General features: G+C 39.3%; 1 protein-coding gene across 1 annotated transcript in view; it reads left to right on the forward strand.

Annotated features, from left to right (window-relative positions):
• The window catches only part of DYNC2H1 (dynein cytoplasmic 2 heavy chain 1), a 348,687-nt gene that overhangs the window by 116,411 nt on the left and 210,805 nt on the right, over positions 1-21,471 (forward strand). Inside the window, exons 56-61 of the mRNA XM_047072515.1 lie at positions 1,959-2,072; positions 4,177-4,337; positions 5,866-5,989; positions 6,806-6,927; positions 9,834-9,920; positions 13,827-13,953. Of these exons, the coding sequence (XP_046928471.1) occupies positions 1,959-2,072; positions 4,177-4,337; positions 5,866-5,989; positions 6,806-6,927; positions 9,834-9,920; positions 13,827-13,953 (735 nt within the window). The remainder of the gene's footprint in view (positions 1-1,958; positions 2,073-4,176; positions 4,338-5,865; positions 5,990-6,805; positions 6,928-9,833; positions 9,921-13,826; positions 13,954-21,471) is intronic.

Genomic DNA, 21,471 nt, shown 5'->3' on the forward strand with positions numbered 1-21,471 from the left:
AATTATTATACAATGCCCTTCTTCATCTCTTGTTCCAGCCTTTAATTTAAAGTCCAGTTTGTCTGATAGAAGTATGGCTACTCCAGCTTTCTTTTGACTTCCAGTAGCATGATAATGAAGATTTCTTCTTAAGTGTGCTCATCCTCACTGGCGATCTGAGGGTTGGATGGACTGTGGGGGTGTGAGCTTCATGGGAGGGTTGTCTGGAAGGTCCCGAGTGGTCCAGTTAAGACCATCTTTGATGCATGTGGTCATTGTCAAAGGCAGTAACATTTCCAGAAACATGACGGTTATGTACACATTCAGTGTTTCCAAGATAATGTTATTGAGTACCTGACCTGGTGAGTAATGTAATAGGAAAATCAAATGTAATTTTCATATTATAAAACTTTAGCATATTTTTTTCCTCAGGGTATTTTGGAACCAAATTAATACGGATATTTTTTGTAAAGCAGCCAGCTATATTTATTGTTTAAAAAAATCTGTCAAATACTTACATTTAAAGAGTAATTTGGAATATGAAAAAAGTGAAAGCTCTGTAGAGGATAATAGTGTTGGTAACTGTGTGTTTACTAGAGGGGCATAGTCAGCCCTGTGTGCCTGTGTGGTCTCACACTAGTGGGCTGGAGTCGGGTACGCTGGCCGCCATGCCCTTTCTCTGTCTGGGCCCTTCCTAGAAGAGGTTTTCCTAAGACTGTGGCTAATTGTATTGCCTAGCAGAGACTAGGAAGAATCACTGTGCATCTCGTAAGTTGGTAATTGTTTTTAATTATGAATAGCTGACATTTTCTGTTATAAAAAGGTATAGTGTGGACAGACAGCTTAAGTATCCAACTGTATAATTTCCAAAGCTCGCAGCTCTAGGTTTGTGACATAAGAAAAACAAGAAATAAATGCTATAAAATCTCAGAATAGGGAGAACCTCCAGTTGGTAGAGTAGGCTAATAAAACAAGAAACACATGAGCCGGGCCTTTGGCGGCTCTTATGTGGAGGTGGAGAAAACGACTTCCTCCTGAGCAGCGAGGGGGAGATGTGCAGGTGGGAAGGCTTGTGGCCCGGGGACAGTTCCACCTGAGCTGGTGTGGAAGGTGCCTCCCCGGAAGGGCAGGGGGAAGCAAGGGTCCACTCCTCAGTGAGTCTCCGTTTGGGCCACAGATTGGAGCCACCTGACAAGTCTTTATAAACAGTTCTGTGCCTCAGTTGCATCCAGACTATTTCAATATATTTGGCAATAGAACACAGGACATTCCTTGTGATTGTAATCGAGTTGAGAACCACTGAGGTGAGCACTTGTGAAAGGTTTCTTGACGGATTTCCTCTTTGGATTTTCAGTTAGTACAGATAAACCAAATATGGACATTCACAACGATTCATAGCATTTTCATGTAGGTGGGACCCTTGATATTTGCTTTCAGGAACAAAGAGTTCATGACTTAGTGTTTTTTGAATCTGTAGTAATTTTTGTTGATTATTCGCCATCGTATTATTGTCATGATTTCAATTAATTTTTGTCTAAAAGTGTAGAAACACAAACTTGCAATATAATGTAATTAGTCCCTAAGAGTTAGTCTTTACTGTTAGAATTATAGAAGAATTTATTTTTAGTTTATGAAATGAACACGATAGTACTAACTTCTCTGGGTTATTTATTGCAAGTGTTAAATGTGTATTATGATAATTTTATACATTATGCATTTCTGAGTTGATTTTTATATAAATAGCATTTATTGCTTTGCTATTCAGAAAAAACTAAAATAAAGCAGAGAAACCTCCTGATGGTACATATACAGTAAATTATATGTTTGGTTTCCCAGGCATTTTAGAAACTCTTATGTCAATTAACACGACAAAAGTATTTAATAGAAGATGTTATTTTAAAGTAACTTATTTTGATACTATGCTTTTAAATATTGAGTGCATTAAAATTAATTGGAATGCCTTATAAATACTTCTATAGGATGCTAGTGAGCAAAAGACAGAACTTGAAAGACTGAAGCACAAGATAGCAGAAGAAGTTGTTAAAATTGAAGAAAGAAAAAACAAAATTGATGATGAGTTAAAAGAAGTACAGGTAAGCTACAAAGGAAATTTCGTGGGGCACCTGGGTGGCTCCATCAGTTGAGTGTCTGATTTTGGCTCAGGTCATGATCTCACGGTTCGTGGGTTCGAGCCCCATGTCCGACTCTGTGCTGTCAGTGCAGAGCCTGCTTGGGATTCTTACTCTCTGACCCTCCTCCTTCCCTGCTCTTGCTCATGCTCTCTCTGTCAAAAATAAAAATAAACATGAAAGAAAAAAAACCCGAAAAATGGTAAGAGCCATTTTTGACTACCAGTGGTGTCTAGTAGTTCAAACATTACTTGTTGACTTATTTTCTAACAATATTACCAAGTGTGGCTTTCAATCAGGGTATTATTTGTAGAAGAGAAGCAAGATGGAGGGTCCACCAGGTAAAGTCAGTGAATGAACCAATAGTCATCAAAAACCATCTTTGTTTTTCACAAGCCGTGTTGTCTGAAGAAAAATGCATTGTAGGGAAATCAAGTCAAAGTCTTAGGCTCTTTTATTTTTTTTTTGGTTCCTCACTAGGTTAGCCAGCTTGTCTTAGAATATAAGGAGCCTCTTGAAAATGGCAAATTGTCCATTTGCAGTAATGTGGTTGGAGCTAGAGTGGATTATGCTAAGTGAAATAAGAGAAAGACAAATACCATATGACTTCCCAGTAGGAGGAATGTAAGGAACAAAACAGATCAAAGAATGGGAGGGGATGGGGCACCTGGGTGGCTCATTCGGTTGAGCATCCGACTTCGGCTCAGGTCATGATCTCGTGGTCTGTGAGTTCGAGCCCCGCGTCGGGCTCTATGCTGACAAACTCAGAGCCTGGAGCCTGTTTCAGATTCTGTGTCTCCCTCTCTCTCTGCCCCTCCCCCGCTCATGCTCCGTCTCTCTCTCTCTCTCTCTCTCTCTCTCTCTCTCTCTCTCTCTCTCTCTGTCAAAAATAAATAAACAGGGGCGCCTGGGTGGCGCAGTCGGTTAAGCGTCCGACTTCAGCCAGGTCACGATCTCGCGGTCCGTGAGTTCGAGCCCCGCGTCAGGCTCTGGGCTGATGGCTCGGAGCCTGGAGCCCGTTTCCGATTCTGTGTCTCCCTCTCTCTCTGCCCCTCCCCCGTTCATGCTCTGTCTCTCTCTGTCCCAAAAATAAATAAACGTTGAAAAAAAAAATTAAAAAAAAAAATAAATAAACATTAAAAAAAAAGTATGGGAGGGGAGGGGGACAGACAGGGAAACAAACCATAGGAGGCTCTTAATGATGGAGAACAAACAGGGTTGATGGAGTGGGTGGGAGATGGGCACTAAGCAGGACACCTGATGATGGGCACTGAGTATCGTGTGTAAGTGATGAATCACTGAATTCTACTTCTTAAACCAATAGTGTACTGCATGTTAACTAAAATTTAAATAAAATTTTGAAGGAAAAATAGCAAATTGTCTCAAAACAAATTGAATTTTCTAAATTAGACTATTGCAGTTATGGTGGTAAGAACTTAAAGATTTTGTATTTTGCGTGTTTTAAAGCATTTTGATATTTGAAGAAAAAGGATATTAGTAACTAGAGTTATTAAAAAAAATTTTAACATTTATTTTTGAGAGAGAGAGACAGAGTGCAAGTGGGGGAGGGGTGGCAGAGAGAGAGGGAGACCCAGAATCCGAAGCAGGCTCTAAGCTCTGAACTGTCAGCACAGAGCTGGATTCTAAGCTCAAACTCAGGAACCCTGAGATCATGACCTCAGCCCAAGTCAGATGCGTAACCGGCTGAGCCACCCAGGCGCCCCCTACAGTTATTTTTTTTTTTTTAATTTTTTTTTTCAACGTTTGTTTATTTTTGGGACAGAGAGAGACAGAGCATGAACGGGGGAGGGGCAAAGAGAGAGGGAGACACAGAATCGGAAACAGGCTCCAGGCTCTGAGCCATCAGCCCAGAGCCCGACGCGGGGCTTGAACTCACGGACCGCGAGATCGTGACCTGGCTGAAGTCGGATGCTTAACCGACTGCGCCACCCAGGCGCCCCCCCCTACAGTTATTTTTAATAAAATGACAAATATTCAATAATTTGTAAAGAGGTAATGATTTTTATATACATATTTTTGAAAGCAATAAAGCCCTTTGTCTTTTTAGCCTCTAGTCAATGAAGCTAAACTAGCAGTTGGAAACATCAAGCCAGAATCTCTTTCAGAAATTCGCTCACTGCGCATGCCACCTGACATCATCAGAGACATTCTTGAGGGTGTTTTAAGGCTGATGGGGATATTTGATACATCTTGGGTGAGCATGAAAAGGTAAGTTTTTGAATTTGTGAAGAATGTTATTATTTCCCCTATGAAGTACACATTCACATTTTTATGTATGTATGTATTATTCATTTAGTTTTAAAGATTTTATTTGTAAGGAATCTCTACACCCAGTGTAGGGCTTGAACCCACAACCCCACGATCCAGAGTCACATGCTGTACTGACTGAGCCAGCCAGACACCCATCCTTCGTATTTTTATTTTTTTATTTTTTTTAATGTTTATTTATTATTGAGAGAGAGCAGGAGAATGTGAGGGGCAGAGAGAGAGGGAGACACAGAATCCAAAGGAGGTTCCAGGCTCCGAGCTGTCAGCACAGAGCCCAACACGGGGCTTGAACTCACAAACCGTGAGACCAAGATCTGAGCCAAAGTTGGACGCTTAACCGACTGAACCACCCAGGCGCCCCATCCTTCGTATTTTTAAATATTTCTTTTGTTGCTTTTCACACTGTTTCATTAATTACCTCGTATACCCTTTGCCATCATATTTCAAGATACTTTATAAAACCATACAACATCTATGTTTTTACCCATAATAAGGGATTATTTTAAGTGTCCAAAGAGGAGAAAGGAATGCCTGGAAATCTTGAAGAACATCTCAGTAAATACACTTCTTTGGTCCTCACACATTACAGAGCATTGTGTTTACTGTGATTCACTGATGAAGAAAATATAGCCACTATTGTTAGGGTCAGAGGACAGAAACAGGAGGCGGGAGCCCCGGAACAGTACAGATGTGAGCTGGAAGAGAAGAGGCTGTGTGATAACTAAATATGCAGCCAGATAGCTCCGGAGCTTACGTTGCAGCAGCGTGATGGGCTTCGTTCCGATGCGTGGTCCGCGGTAGCATGGAGGTTGACAGTAGAGTCCTTTCCTGTCCAGAGATGGGAAGGGGATGTGGTCGAGGGCACAGCTGAAAATACCTTTCTTAGAAAAGAGTCAGGAGGGGCGCCTGGGTGGCGCAGTCGGTTAAGCGTCCGACTTCAGCCAGGTCACGATCTCGCGGTCCGTGAGTTCGAGCCCCGCGTCGGGCTCTGGGCTGATGGCTCAGAGCCTGGAGCCTGTTTCCGATTCTGTGTCTCCCTCTCTCTCTGCCCCTCCCCCGTTCATGCTGTGTCTCTCTCTGTCTCAAAAATAAATAAACGTTAAAAAAAAATTAAAAAAAAAAAAAAGAAAAGAGTCAGGAACTTTTCTGACATCTCCTAGAACGTGCACATACCTGGCGGTTCTCAGAAAGGGATGTGGGTAAAATGAAAGGACTGTGACCCCTTCATTTCAGTGCTCCAAGTTGTTCACAGAACCCGGGAAAGGCTGCGGTGGATCTTCCTGGAGCTCTTCCTCGTCGTCTGTAGAAACGACAGATGCTGCATTAGAAGCTGGGATACATTAGTACCCTGTTGTTTGATAACTAACAGATTGAATGTATTGTATGTACCATTTTGTGACATTGGTATGTTCATCAGAAATAGCAAATGTTATTTAGCTTCACTTTAAGTAATATGCTGTAATTTTAGTTTCCTTGCGAAAAGAGGTGTGAGAGACGACATAGCAACCTTTGACGCACGAAATATTCCAAAGGAGATAAGACACAGTGTTGAAGAACTTCTTTATAAAAATAAAGGATCTTTTGATTCAAAGGTAATTGTTAACAGTTATGCCGCCAATTCCTTTTCCATACTGTATAATATTCTGCTTGTTAAAATGTGGTAACTTTAAGTTATTGATTATTTATATTGCCTGGAAACCAAAAGTTAAAAAAAAATAAGCTGTAGATGTTACGTGTCAGAAGCATTTACCAATGGGTGGACCGGAATCCAGGTTGGGTCTGGGGTGCACATTTATTGTCGTAAGTGGTTTTTGAATCTTTGTGCTGTAAATTCTCAGTCTGTCATTTCTTAACCTCCAACTTGCCTGGTCTGTTTTTCCTTCTTCCTGTGTATTTGTTAGATAAGACCAGATATCTCTGTTAGGATTCTTGTGTCTCTTTTCAGTGAATAGGTTCAGTTACATGATTCTGGTATTTTTTTGAGATCTCTTATTCAAAATGTCATATGCATTGTCTCTGGCACTAATAGCAATGGTTTCCGAATTGCTTTTTCTAATTAAGTTGTGTCCCATGTACAGAGGAGGAAGAATTGATGCTTGAACATCATTGTGGACAGACATAATAATTTATAATAATTTATAATAAGGAATGTGGCTAATGGAACACTTTTGTCACTAAAATATCATTATATTAAAGATTTATGTGGTTCAAAATCACTAACTCTGAAGCAAAAATTCTAGATTACCTTAATGAAATTAACACTTTATTGTTATTTTAGCTATAAGCCAAACACTTTATTTTGGGAGATAAATTATTAAATAAAGGCCTACATAAGACAGACTAGAATTAGCTTTGCTTTTATTTGAAATTAAGTCTGGGTGCTGGATAACTCGTGATGGGTTTTTCAGAACGCGAAGCGAGCCAGTACTGCGGCGGCTCCTTTGGCCGCGTGGGTTAAAGCGAACGTCCAGTATTCCCACGTCTTGGAACGGATCCAGCCTTTGGAAACTGAACAGGCAGCATTAGAATCGTAAGTGAAATATAAAATAGAAATAAGTCTGACCTTTATTCTCATCATTTTAATGGCTGAGTTAATTATTCAGATATATTTATGTTTCATTTCTTGTTTACATCTAAAAAGGCAGCTGACAACATTAAAACATATAACATGGGTCAATTATATAAAATTAAATACTAAACAGGGCAGAAGAAAACAATTAGAAGCAGATGGAGGGTAGGACCCACTCTCTTTTTCCCTTGTCCATTGTGTATTGTTGGGAGAGGTTCTTTCACAGAGAGCTTGGGTTTGGGGAGGGAGTAATATTAACATACAGGAAGTAGGTTTTGGAAATTTAGGGCTTTTGAATTTCTTTTCTTCTTTTAAATTCTAAGAAATGTGTCATAAGTATTTTTCAAAGCATAGTCTGTCTGAGTAGGGGGGCAATTTAACTATTTACTTTGGGGCTTAAAATTTTAATTGGCTATTGTTCCTAAGTCAGCATTTTGTTTGTTGATTTAAATTTATTTTTTTAATTTATATCCAAGTTAGTTAAAATATAGTACAACAATGATTTCAGGTGTAGATTCCTTAATGCCCCTTACCCATTTAGCCCATCCCCCCTCCCACAGCCCCTCCAGTAACCCTCAGTTTGTTCTTCATATTTAAGAGTCTCTTATGTTTTTGTCCCCCTCCCTGTTTTTATGTTATTTTTGCTTCCCTTCCCTTGTGTTCATCTGTTCTGTGTCTTGAAGTCCTCATATGAGTGAAGTCCTACGATATTTGTCTTTCTCTAATTTTGCTTGCATCAATACCCTCCAGTTCCATCCATGTAGTTGCAAATGGCAAGATTTCATTCTTTTTGATTGCCGAGTAATACTCCATTGTATGTATATGTGTGTGTGTGTGTGTATATGTGTATATATATATATATATACATATATATATATTTGTACACACCATATATATATATACACCATACATATATATATATATACACACTATATATACAGACACACACACACACACACACACACACACACACACATATGTACATATACCACATCTTCTTTATCCATTCCTCCACAGATGGACGTTTGGGCTCTTTCCATACTTTGGTTATTGTCAATAGTGCTGCTATAAACATGGGGGTGCATGTGCCCCTTCGAAATAGCACACCTGTATCCCATGGATAAATGCCTACTAGTGCAATTGCTGGGTCGTAGGGTCGTTCTATTTTTCGTTTCTTGAGGAACCTCCATACTGTTTTCCAGAGTGGCTGCACCAGCTTGTATTCCCATGTTATGTTCTTGACTGATGAGTTTTTGACATCATCTATTCTTATTCTGGGCAAAGAGAATTTTAGCAGTTTCAACATCTTAGTTTTCTCAGTATAATTATATTACATTTTTGTGTTTGTCACAGATTTTTGTTTAATAAATGATGTTAAATATTTGTTATTTTGTGTATATGAATATTTTTCACAGCTGAGACACGTATTTTATGTGTATATTTCCTTTCTTGTACATCTTTTATTATTCTTAATAATTTCCTCATTTTTTCAATTGATTGGGGTTTTTTTTTGTTTAATATCACATATTTATCCACAATCTTTTTATCAGACGCTAAAGCATATTTGGGATCTATGTGTTGTATGTATTTTTTCTTAGTATTATCCCTTCTAGAGCCTTTGTCCCCCTGTCCCAACATGGACCAGTTCTTCCCCCAGGCTGCTGCTCCCATCTGTGGGGACCTCTCTTCACTGTGATTCTGGCTGTTTCTCTGAATCTCTTTTCTGATGTGTTGTCTTATTAGGGGTCCTTGTCTTTCTTAGTTCCGTCCTTCATTTTTCTAGGATACATCCTGCACTTTAGAAAGGGTGTATTGGATGAAAACTGTTTTGAGATCCTGCATGTCTAAAATTATCTGTGTTACGCTGTTCTGTCTGGTCAGTAATTGGACTGGGTTTATAGTACTGGGCAAGAAATGGTTTAGTCTCACAATTTTGAAGGCCTTATTCTATTGTAGTAGTTCTCAAAGTGTGATCCCTGAGCTAGCAGTGTCCGTGTCACCTGGACACTTGTTAAAAGTGCACATTTTTGAGCTCCATCCAGACTTTACTGAATCAGATAACGCTGGGGGTGCTGGGGTGTGACACCTTACAGTCTGTGTTTGATTTGTGCGAAGCACGGATGCCCAGCAGAGCGTAGCGGTGTGCACTGGTCATAACAGGACAACCTCTCAGATACTGTGGGAATTTTTTTTTTCAGTATATGAAATTTATTGTCAAATTGGTTTCCATACAACACCCAGTGCTCATCCCAAAAGGTGCCCTCCTCAATACCCATCTCCCACCCCCCATCAACCCTCAGTTTGTTCTCAGTTTTTAAGAGTCACTTATGCTTTGACTCTCTCTACTGTGGGAATTTTTGAGGGGAGAAGGTAAGTCATGTCTCTAGAAGAGTCTTCACACTTTCTGCCTAGATGGGAGTGGAAGGGAGTGAGTGGGGATTATAAGTTTGCCTTTCTGGGATGTATTAAGAGGATAGTCCCTTCTTGGTGGGCGAGGGAATCTGAGGTTGATGTATTTATTATATCGACTAGTAGAAAATTCTCTATATTTAGCTCTATTGTCTTCTAATTACCTATTGTCCACAATTCCTGAACATTTGGAATTCTCCTTTTTGACTTTTCTTCCTGCGGCTACTCAACTTTTAGCTTTTTGCATTCCGTTATGTCAGTTACTACCTTTCAAAATTATTGAAATTATTCCACTGCAGTACTTTGCTCTTCTGTTCTCTTTATCTGTGTGCATGTATATCTTCTTTTTATTCCCTTGGTTCCATTTTGGTAGGGTTTTAGAAGGGATATGAAGGTGTTACTTCTGCTGGTGTTGATATATAAAATAGAATAAGTTTTATAAAATTGAATTGTTTTAGAAATTTGAAGAAAACTGAAGACCGAAAAAGGAAGCTAGAGGAACTTCTAAATTCTGTCGGCCAGAAAGTATCAGAACTCAAAGAGAAGTAAGTTAAGTTTAAAATGTATTTTGAAAAAAAATTGCATTGTGCGTATTCGAGAACATACCTCAACTGATTTTTCAATTTTGAAAAGCTTAGTTATAATCATTATTTTCATTTCTTTTTGTGATTTTTACTCTAAAATGGGGAAGCATATGAAATAATGTAGAAGGTATTCTTCTTAAAAAAAAATGTTTTTGGTAAGAGCAAACATATTTGGGGTTTCCATTTGTGGAGTGGTCCCTGTAGACATTGCTGAGCCCGGGGGAATCCAACGAGAGGGACAGAACGTAGCAAGTTCATGCTCCGGGTTTCCACTGGTATCTGTGTATCTGTAGTCTCCAGACTTAGGGCTTCAGGCTCCTCTATTTTGAATGATGCTGTAGTCCAACCTATTTGGTGATCTTCCTGAGGCTGCACGATCACATTTAAAAACTTGTCTTCTCTTAACTTTGTGCCTTTTAGTGTTGAGAAAAATATTCCTTTATGCAGTATTGTACTTAAGTTTCAGGACCATTTATGACTATTATTGATTGTAAAACCTCTTCTGTATCTCTCGCCTCATGTGATTGCTCTTGACTGTAGGATAGAAGATACTGGTGTGGGTATCCTAACAACTGTAGGACAGTTTTCCTATAAAAATTGTGAAGATTGGGGTGCCTGGGTGGCGCAGTCGGTTAAGCGTCCGACTTCAGCCAGGTCACGATCTCGCGGTCCGTGAGTTCGAGCCCCGCGTCAGGCGCTGGGCTGATGGCTCAGAGCCTGGAGCCTGTTTCTGATTCTGTGTCTCCCTCTCTCTCTGCCCCCTCCCCCATTCATGCTGTGTCTCTCTCTGTCTCAAAAATAAATAAACGTTGAAAAAAAAAATTAAAAAAAAAATTGTGAAGATTGAAAAACTGGAGGATATCGGGGGCGCCTGGGTAGCTCAGTTGGTTAAGCATCCGACTTTGGCTCAGGCCATGATCTCGGGATTCATGAGTTCGAACCCTGCGTTGGGCTCTGTGCCGACAGATCAGAGCCTGGAGCCTGCTTCGGATTCTGTGTGTCCTCTCTCTGCCCCCCCCCCCCACCACCTCTCTCTCTGTTTCCCAAATATAAATAAACATTAAAAAATTTTTTAAAAACCTGGAGGATATGTGATTAAATATTATGTATGTTGTCATTTGCTTACAGCTTTATAAGACTAAAACTTTTGTTTTTAAAAAAAAATTTTTAATGTTTATTTTTGGGAGAGAGAGAGACAGACAGACATAGCACCCCAAGATCATGACCTGAGCCGAAGTCAGATGCTTAACCAACTGAGCCCCCCAGGCACCCCAAGACTAAAACTTTTCTAAATGCATGCTTTTGTTTTTGTAATTTTTAAAGTTTATTTTTATATTTTTTTTGAGAGAGAGAAAGAGCAGGGGAGGGAGAGAGACAGAGAGGGAGAGACAGAATCCCAAGCAGGCTTCAAACTGTCAGCACAGAGCCCGGCATGGGGACTCAAACTCACAAACCACGAGATCACGACCTGAGCCAAAATCAAGAGTCGGACACTCGACCGACTGAGCCACCCAGGCACCCCATTGCATGCTTTTTTTTTTAAGTGGTGTGTTACATTTTGCTTCTCTTTTTGTGGAAGAAATACAAATTATTGTACCAAGAAAGAAATTCATCAGGTTGAAAACTATTTTTTCTCTATACAGGAAACAATGATCTCTATTTATATTTATATATATTAACTTACAGAGAAAAAAAACAAAAAGAAGCCTCAAACCTATAAATACAGTGTTTTCAATATTTCTGAATTTTTTTGTGTTAGAGTTATACGAAAGAAACTTCACTTTTTTCCAGATACTGAGAACTGTAGGGAAAATGATTATTCCTTTCAGTTTCATATGTTCAGCCTTAGTGCTTCATATTCAACCGATTGTCAAATATTTATTGAGTAGTTAGCATGTGGTAGCGATGTTTTGATTCCATTTGTTAGTCACTTGTACAGTGGTCAGACGTTGCCCTAGGCACTTTACATACTTACTATTTTTAGGACTCAGAGGTGGGTATTCTTTCATTGTGCAGATTAGGAAGGTTTGTCTGTGTGGAACAGTCTAAATGACAAAGCTAGCCTTAGATTGTTGTTTTTTCTAACTCTGTAAAGTACCTGTTCTTAATTACTACATCATACTATCAATATTTTGGAAGGATTGTTTTCAAAACCTTCAGAATTAGCTTTTAATTTTAAGTGAAACAGAAAGGAATTTTCCATTTTTAGAGTTATTATCAAGAATGAATTCATGCTGGTTAATAATCGTTTACTTGAACCCTAAGATTTAACTGACTCTGGGTTGTGAGTGACAGTCTTTTCTGGGATACTTCCAAAGAAAAGAGTAGTTGAAAAATGAGTATGGTCTTTCAATTTTAAATTCTAATCTGACAAAATGGAGACATTTGCCATTTTAATACAACTTCTACAGAAACGTGCAAGTTGGCTTAATTCGGCCCACATTTATGGTAAAACTGTGTCCACAGAATGAATTGTTGAGGTGAGTGAGTATGTAGTACATGTTCCCAGGGCTGGAGTGAGGCTGCACCATGGAACCGGACGAGATGGTGGAGATGTTCTGTAACCTGCATTATCCAGTCTGGTAGCCACCAGCACTGCAGTGTGTGTAATTCGACCGAGGAATTGAATTTGAAGTTTTGTTTGCTTTTAGTAATTTAAATTTGAAAAGCCCCATGTGGCTAGTGGCCACCATACTGGAAACCTCAGTTCTGTCTAGTCCTATGTGCAGGAGAACAAGGTATGTAGAGCACTTAGAGAGGTGATAAAATGCACCGTTGGCCAAATGGAGCTTAGACACACCCATGTATGAATTGTAGATCTTCTACTGATGATTGGTGAAATGTGAAATAATCTGTTGGGGTCTAAGTCTTCATTTTTGTAAGATGAGAATCATAATATTCATTTTGAACTGTGGTTCTGAGGATTACATGAGATATGACATGCTTTTTTTGTTGCTGTTTATTGTTTTGTCTTTTAAAATACTTATTTTGAGAGAGAGAGTGCATGGGTGCTAGCGGGGGAGCAGCAGAGAGACAGGGAGAGAGAGAATCCCCAGCAGGGTCCGTGATCTCAATGCAGAGCCCTACATGGGGCTCGATCTCACAAACCATGAGATCCTGACTTGAGCCAAAATCAAGAGTTGGATGCTTAACAGTGTGAGCCACCCAGGTGTCCCTTGTTTTGTTTTGTTTTGTTTATATTTGTCACAATCTGGGGCATTTTGTAAGTACTTACATATTTGTTGAAGGACTGACTGGGTAATAATCTGGAATAGTACTGTTCTATTTGATAAAATAATAAATTCGTACAAGTATTTCTTAAGGAAAATAATTTAAAAGGACAGTTATAAACTTGGACAAACAGGCACGTAGGTAGAGAATTGGATTTTTGAAATGAGTTTTAAAATTTTATTTATATTTTTGTTAAATAGAGATTTCAAGGAGTTAGAGTGAGGGGTGGGGTAGGGATAAGAGGGGCTGGAATGTATTCCAGGCACATGGGGCACCCTGAAGAAGCAGACAGAGGACAGGGTGTTTCCGGAGAACAGAATTTCTAGAGATTGACATGTGGTGTTGCTGGACTGGCCTCAAATGATGTACAACTGAAGAGACAGATAGGGTCAGTCTTCCGACAGGGCCCTGAATGTCACATGGAGAAATTGGCCCGCAAGCAGCAGGTCGTCGCGGCCCTGTAAGAGCCGGGCTTCAGTTCTCCCGGTTCGTGTTAATGATACTTCAAACACAAATATTGGCAGTATTATCGTTAATTAAATTCTTATATAAAAGCTCACTTTAGTATCTAAGGATAATGTAGTCAAATCTCTCTTAGACCCCTTGGCCTTTAATTAAATTTTAATGTTTTCCTAGATTTCAGAGCAGGACTTCAGAAGCCGCCAAGCTGGAAGCTGAAGTGAGCAGAGCGCAGGAAACAATTAAAGCCGCAGAAGTGCTAATTAATCAGCTTGACCGAGAGCACAAAAGATGGAACGCACAGGTTTGTCTGAGAGAGACAGAGGTCAGAAAGAGGCTTCCTTTAAAACACAGAAAAATCTGTAATGTATTTGTTAGAAAAAGAAAAAAAGGGGCGAAATATCCCTCAACTTTGCACTAGGTTAGGATAAATGACCTAGATTTTAATGGCCATGGTGTGAGTTGATTTTTAAGCAGAATGTTTTTATGTGAGTGGGTTTTGGACATTGTGGCCTGTTCCTCTTCCGGTTGCATATGTTACGGAGGGAAAGGCAGGGGTGACGATGACTTGAGGGGAAACGTCGTAGTTCTCTCCAGAGATTACCCTGAACTTCACCTTCCAGGACAGCAAGCTCAGGATTTGACAGTGCTGGCCACTGATTTCTTCTACAAATAATCTGTTATTTTGACTTTGTTACCGTGTTGTGTCATTTTTTTTGGTTGATAGGTTCGTTTTTCTTAAACCAGTTAGACCCCTCCCGACGGGATTCCCCCCTGTGCTCACCCTGGAGTGTTTGAGTGCCTCAGCATTCCCTTCCTCAGCCCCTGTCCCTGCACCTCTTCTGGGCTTGTCTCGTCTAGTCTCAGTAATGTCCTCCATGCCATGGTGGTGACCAAAGCTGTATTTCCAGACTGCTGAGTTGTTAGGGGTTTGTTTTTTGTTTTTTTGTTTTGGTCCAGCCTTCATTTTCATTTTATTTTTAGTTATTTTCTTACTGAATTACAGTTGACTTACAATATTATATTAGTTTCAGGTGTTCAACATAGCGATTCAACATTTATGTACATTACAAAATGTCTAGTTACCATCTGTCACCACACAATTATTACAGTCTTATGGACTACGTTCCCTATGTCGTATATCACATCCCCATGACTTACTTAGTTTCTAGCTGCGAGTTTGTACCTCGTAATCTCCTTCATGTCTGGCAACCACCAGTTCTGTGTATTCACGAGTCTGTTTCTGTTTTTTTCTTTGTATGTTTGTTTGTTTATTTGTTTTTTAGATTCCACATGTAAGTGAAATCCCATGGAATTTGTTTTCTTTGAGTTGTTTCACTTAGCATAATACTCTTAGGCCCCACCCATGTTGTCACAAATGGGAAGAGTTCATTCTTTTTTTAAGATTTTTTCCATTCTTTTTTTATGGCTGCATAATACTCTCTTGTGTGTGCATGTGTGTGTATCTTCTTTATTCATTCTCTTTTTTTATAGTAAGTTTTTAATTTTAATTTCAGTGTGGTTAATATACAATGTTATATTAGTTTCAGGAATGCAGTACAGTAATTCAGCAGTTCTGTACATCATCATTCGGTTCTTGTCATGAGGAGTGTACTCCCAGTCTCCTTCACCTATTTCCCCCATGGCCCTGTCTACCTCCTTTCTCATATGCTTTGTTTTAAATGAGTTCCCTCACTTAAAGTTACTGGTTTTTTTCAACAAGAACATGTTTTACTTGGAGTACACTTCAGAATATATGGTTCTAAAAGATGCATATAAAACATTCCATCCATGAAAAATAGAATACACATTTTCTTTGAGTACATACAGAGGAATCCCCCTGGTTGAATCACATAAAAAGAGACATAAGAAATATTATAAACTTAAGAAGACTGAAATCCTACCAAGTATATTTTCCAACCACAATTGGACAAAACTGAAGATCAATAACAAAACAAAGCTGGAAAGTCTACAGCGTAAATATTAAATATTTACGATGTAAGTATTAAATGATAACACTGTTGCACAGGCAGTGGGCCAAATAAATCAAGCGGCAAATCAAAATATGTGTCAAAGCAAAAAAACCAATATTCCAAAACCTATGAGATGCCACAAAAGCAGATGTTAAAGTGAAATTTACACTATAACTGCTTGTATTAAGAAAAAGTTCAAGGGGCGCCTGGGTGGCGCAGTCGGTTAAGCGTCCGACTTCAGCCAGGTCACGATCTTGCAGTCCGTGAGTTCGAGCCCCGCGTCGGGCTCTGGGCTGATGGCTCAGAGCCTGGAGCCTGTTTCCAATTCTGTGTCTCCCTCTCTCTCTGCCCCTCCCCCGTTCATGCTCTGTCTCTCTCTGTTCCAAAAATAAATAAACGTTGAAAAAAAAAATTAAAAAAAAAAAAAAAAAAAAAGAAAAAGTTCAAGTAAACAACCTTATACCACAAGGAACTAGAAAAAGAAGAAAATTAACTGAAATTTACTGGAGGAAGGAAGTATCACAGAAAAATCAGAAATAAATATAATAGTGACCTGAATAGACAATAACATATAACATTGAAAGCAATGACCAATTTTTCCAAAAAATAAAAATTAAAAACAGAATGAAACTTTAATTAGGAATCAGAAATCTCCCAGCATAGAAATGTCCAAGACCACATGGTTTCATTGGTGAATTGTACCAAACATTTGAAAAAAAATTAATGACAATCTTTATCAAAATATTACAAATAATGGAATAGAGGGAATACATTCAGTCATTTCATGAGGCCAGTGCAGGATAAAAACAATACAATATCAAAGTCGAATTTGTATGACATAAGTATTGCCAGACTTTCTTTTGACATCCATTTGTGTGATAAATATTTCTCCACATCCTTACTTTCCATCTGCAGGTGTCTTTAGGTCTAAAGTGAGTCTCTTGTAGGCAACATATAGATAGGTCTTTTTTTTTTTTTTTTTTTATCCATTCTGACACCCTGTGTCTTTGATTGGAGTGTTTAGTCCATTTACATTCAGAGTAATTATTGATAGATACATGTTTATTACCATTTTGTTACTTGTCATTGTCTCTGGAGATTTTCTGTGTTCCTTTGTTGTCTCTGTCACTTTTGGTTTTTCCTTCCCACTCAAAGAGTCCCCTCTAGTATTTCTTATAGGGCTGGTATAGGTCATGACCTCCTTTAGTTTTTGTTTGTCTGGGAAACTCTTTATCTCTCCTTCTATTCTGAAAGATAGCTTTGCTGTATAGAGCATTCTTGGCTGTGGATTTTCCCCATTATGCACTTCGAATATATCATGCCACTCCCTTCTGTCTTCCCCAGTTTCTGTTGAGAAATCTCCAGCTAGCCTTATGGGTCTTCCCTTTTAACTTAAGGGCCAGAGAGAGAGGGAGAGACAATCTGAAGCAGGCCTCAAACTCTGAGCTGTCAGCACAGAGCCCATTGTGGGGCTTGAACCCATGAACTCTGAGATCATGACCTGAGCCATGGTCGGATGCTCAACCGACTGAGCCACCCAGGTGCCCATATCCATTCATCTTCTTTATCCATCTATTGATAGACACTTAAGATTTTTTTTCTTTACCACTATAGTTTGCAAATTTAATTAGAATATGTTTTGGTGTTGGCTTGCTTTTGTTGATTTTTATGGGAGTTTTTACTGCCTCCTGGATCTGGGTGTCTGTTTTCTTCTCCAGATTAGGGACATTTTCTGCTATTATTTCTCGAAATAAATTTTCTGTCCCCTTCTCTCTCTCTTCTGGGACTCCTATATTATGAGTGCCATTATATTTGATGGAGTCACTGAGTTCCCTAAGTCTATTTTACTATTCCGTAATTCTTCTTTCTTTTGTTCAGCTTCATTATTTTACATTATTTCATCTTATAGGTCATTAATTCATTCCTCTGCTTCTTCCAGCCTGTGTTCATTGCATTCCAGCCTCATTTATTGCATTCTGCATCTCTACTTCTTTTTTAATTCTCTTACCTCCGTGGTAAGTGTCTCCCTAATTTCTTCTGTTCTTCTCTCAAGTCCAGTGACTATCCTTAGGATTGTTGCTTTAAATTCTCCATCTGGCATGTTACTTCTATCTGTTTCTGTCAGATAGCTGGCTGTAGCCTTATCTTGTTCTTTCATGTGGGATAAATTCCTCCATCTTGGTATTATGTCTAAGTCTTTGCCTTATTCTGTGTGTCAGAAAAGTGTATATCCTGCTCTTGAAGGCAATGGCCTTATGAAGAAAGGTCATGTAGTCCCCAGGGCCTGGCACTTAAGAAATTGTCTTCAGAATGTGCTGCGTGTGCTCTGCTGTTGTGTTTTGGCTGCTCTGTCCTTCAGGCCAGTCATCTGCAGATGCTCTCCTAGCCTGCTGTGGTCAGTGTTTGGTCCGTGGCCTGAATGTGGAGAGTTTTAACTATGCTTGCTCTGTTCTGCTTATGAAAGGAGACCTGTCACCACCTCCACCAGAACTGAAGCCCTGTAGAACACTCTGGTTTGGAGACATGGTGTGGGTGGGGGTTTCTGTCTGTCTCTGAGGAAGGGGCCCCCCACACTGAGATTGAGGCAAACTGGTGTGGGCGCTGTGCTGTTTACCGCAGGTGGCCCTCTGTCGATGCTGAGAAGCAGGGGAGGGAAGGCCACCAGCTAGCTCCTTTGTCCCCTGCGAGGGAGAGGTGTCTCCCAGAATGCTGCCTCACAGGGAAGCCCTGTGTGCCCCAGGCATTTTTCAGATCCTGTTTCCATGCTGTCCGCCTCCAGGTTGTTTGCCTGCCTTCTCCCCAGGTAACTCTTACGGGCTTCATCCCAGCCAGGCCCTCTGACCTTTGAAACTACAGGCTTTAAACCCTGATGGTGGCAAGAACTCATGAAAATCTGCCCCTCTTGTTTTCCAAGCCACTGGCTTTGTGGAATCGTTCTCCTTGTGCATTCCCCTGTGTGTGCCTCTCTCTCTCTCTCTCTCTCTCTCTCTCTCTCTCTCTCTCTCTCTGTTGCCCTTCTCTGTGACCATGGCTCCTCCCTGTCCACAGCACCTGCAGTCCGTTTCTCCCCCAAACCACGTCTCCACACTTTATACTTTATTCATTGTGGCTTCTTCTCTGCTTTTGGTTGTTGGGTTGTTCTGTTAGTCTTCAGGTCGATTTTTGAGTACTTAAGATGATTTGATAGTTATCTAGTTGTGTTTGAGGCACAAGATGAGCCTGGGTTCCTCCTACTCCACTGCCATCTTTGATCACTTCTTTATCCATTCATCTTTTTTTTTTTTAAAGTTTATTTATTTTTGAGAGAGGGAGAGACAGAGCACTAGCAGGGGAGGGCCAGAGAGAGAGGGAGAGACAATCTGAAGCAGGCCTCAAACTCTGAGCTGTCAGCACAGAGCCCATTGTGGGGCTTGAACCCATGAACTCTGAGATCATGACCTGAGCCATGGTCGGATGCTCAACCGACTGAGCCACCCAGGTGCCCATATCCATTCATCTTCTTTATCCATCTATTGATAGACACTTAGGTTGCTTCCATATCTTGGCTACTGTATATAATGCTGCAATGAACCTAGGGATTCATTTATCTTTTAAAGTAGTGTTTTTGTTTTCTTTGGGTAAATACCAGAAGTGGGATTATTGGACCATATGGTATTTCTCTTTTTAATTTTATGAGGAATTTCCATACTGTTCTCCACAGTGGCTGCACCATATATATTCCCACCAAGAATGCAAGAGGATTCCTTTCTCTTTACATTGCCAACAGTTGTTATTACTTGCCTTTTGTTACTAACCATTCTAACAGGTGGGAGGTTAGATCTCATGTGCTTTTGATTTGCATTTCCCTGATGATGAGTGATGTTGAGCATCTTTTCATGTGTTTGTTGGCCATCTGGATGTCTTTTTTTGGGGAAATGTCTCTTTAGGTCTTCTGCCCATTTTTAAATTGGATTATTAGGATTTTTTGGTATTGAGTTGTATTAATTCTTTAGGTATTTTGGATGTTAACACCTTATTGGCTATGTCATTTGCAGATATCTTCTCCCATTCAGCCTTTGTCTATTGTTGATGGTTTCTTTGCTGTGTAAAAGCAGTTTAGTTTCATGTAGTGCCATTAGTTTATTTTTGCTTTTGTTTCCCTCACCCGAGGAAACATATCTAGCAAAATGTTGCTATGGTTGACATCCAAGAGATTACTGCCTGTTTTCTTCTAGGAGTTTTATGGTTTCATGTCTCCCGTTTAGGTCTTTAATGCACTTTATTTTGGGGTATGATGTTAGAAAGTGGTCCAGTTTTATTCTTTTGCATTTAGCTCTTCAGCTTCCCCAGCATCGTTTACTCATTGTATATTCTTGCCTCCTTTGTCATAAATTGTGATATACGTGATATATGTGTGGGTTTATTTCTGATCTCTGTGTTCTCTTCCATTGATTTGTATGCATATTATTTTGCCAATATCATACTGTTTGATTACTATAGGTTAATGTTATACAATGAAATCTAGGATGGTGAGATCTCCAGCTTTGTTTTTCTCAAGATTGCTTTGGTGATTGAAGGTTTTTTGTGGGTCCTTAGCAATTTTAGGATTATTTGTTCTAGTTCTGTGAAAGATGCTATTAGTATTTTGATAGGGATTGCACTGAATCTGTAGATTGCTTTGGGTAGTATAGACATTTCAACGATAATAATTTTTCCAGTTAGTGAGTATGGTATATCTTCTCATTGGTGTCATCTTCAATTTCTTTCATCAGTGTCTTACAGTGTAGGGCTTTTACTTCCTTGGTTAAATTTATTTCTAGGCATTTTTCTTTTAGTATAATTGTAAATGGGATTGTTTTCCTGATTTCTCTTTTTGCTACCTCATTATTAGTATACAGAAATACAACAGGTTTCTGTACATTAATTTTGTATCCTGCAACATTATTGAATTCATTTATCAGATTTAATAATTTTTTGGTGGAGTCTTTGGGGTTTTCTATGTATAGTATGTCATCTGCAAATAGTGCAAATTTTACTTCTTCCTTACCATTTTGGATGGCTTTTATGTATTTTTTTCTTGTCTGATTGCTGTGGCTAGAACTTCTAATACTATATTGAATCTAAGTGTTGAGAGTGGGCATCTTTGTCTTCTTCCTGGTCTTAGAGGAAAAGCTTTCAGTTTTTCACCCTTGTGTATGATGTTGGCTGTGTGTTTTCATTAACGGCTTTATCTTGAGGTATGTTCTCTCTAAACCCACTTTGTTAACGTTTTTATCATGAATGGGTGTTGTATTTTGTCAAATGATTTTTCTGTGTCTATTGCGATCATCCTGTAGCTTTTACCCTTCTTGTTAATATGTGTCACATTGATTTTCAAATATTGAAGCACTCTTGCATTACTGGAGTAAATCCCATTTGAACATGGTAAGGGATTTTTTTAAGTTGTACTGTCGAATTTGTTTTGCTGTTATTTTGAGAATTTCTGCATCATTGTTCATCAGAGATAGTGGCCTGTAGTTTTATTTATTTTTTTATTTATTGTTTGTTACGTTCTTGTCTGGTTTTGGTGTCAGGGTAATGCTGGCCTCCTAGAATGAATTTGGATGCTTTCCTTCCTCTCTATTTTTTTGAAATACTTTGAGATGAGTAGTCTATTTTTGTTTGTTTTTTAATAATTTTTTATTTGAGTATAGTTGACCTACAATGTTAAGTTGGTTTCAGGTATACAGCATAGTGATTCAACAGCTCTACACGTTACACTGTGCTCAGCACATGTGCAGCTACATTTGTCACCATGCAGTGCAATCACAATATCATTGACTATGATTCCCTGTGTTGTGCCATTTATTCTCATGAATTATTCCTTCCCT

Source organism: Lynx rufus, unplaced genomic scaffold (assembly GCF_022079265.1).
Source record: "Lynx rufus isolate CCGP_SWC_20201006 ecotype Redwood Valley unplaced genomic scaffold, mLynRuf1.p SCAF_9, whole genome shotgun sequence".
In the NCBI taxonomy this organism is placed as follows: domain Eukaryota; kingdom Metazoa; phylum Chordata; class Mammalia; order Carnivora; family Felidae; genus Lynx; species Lynx rufus.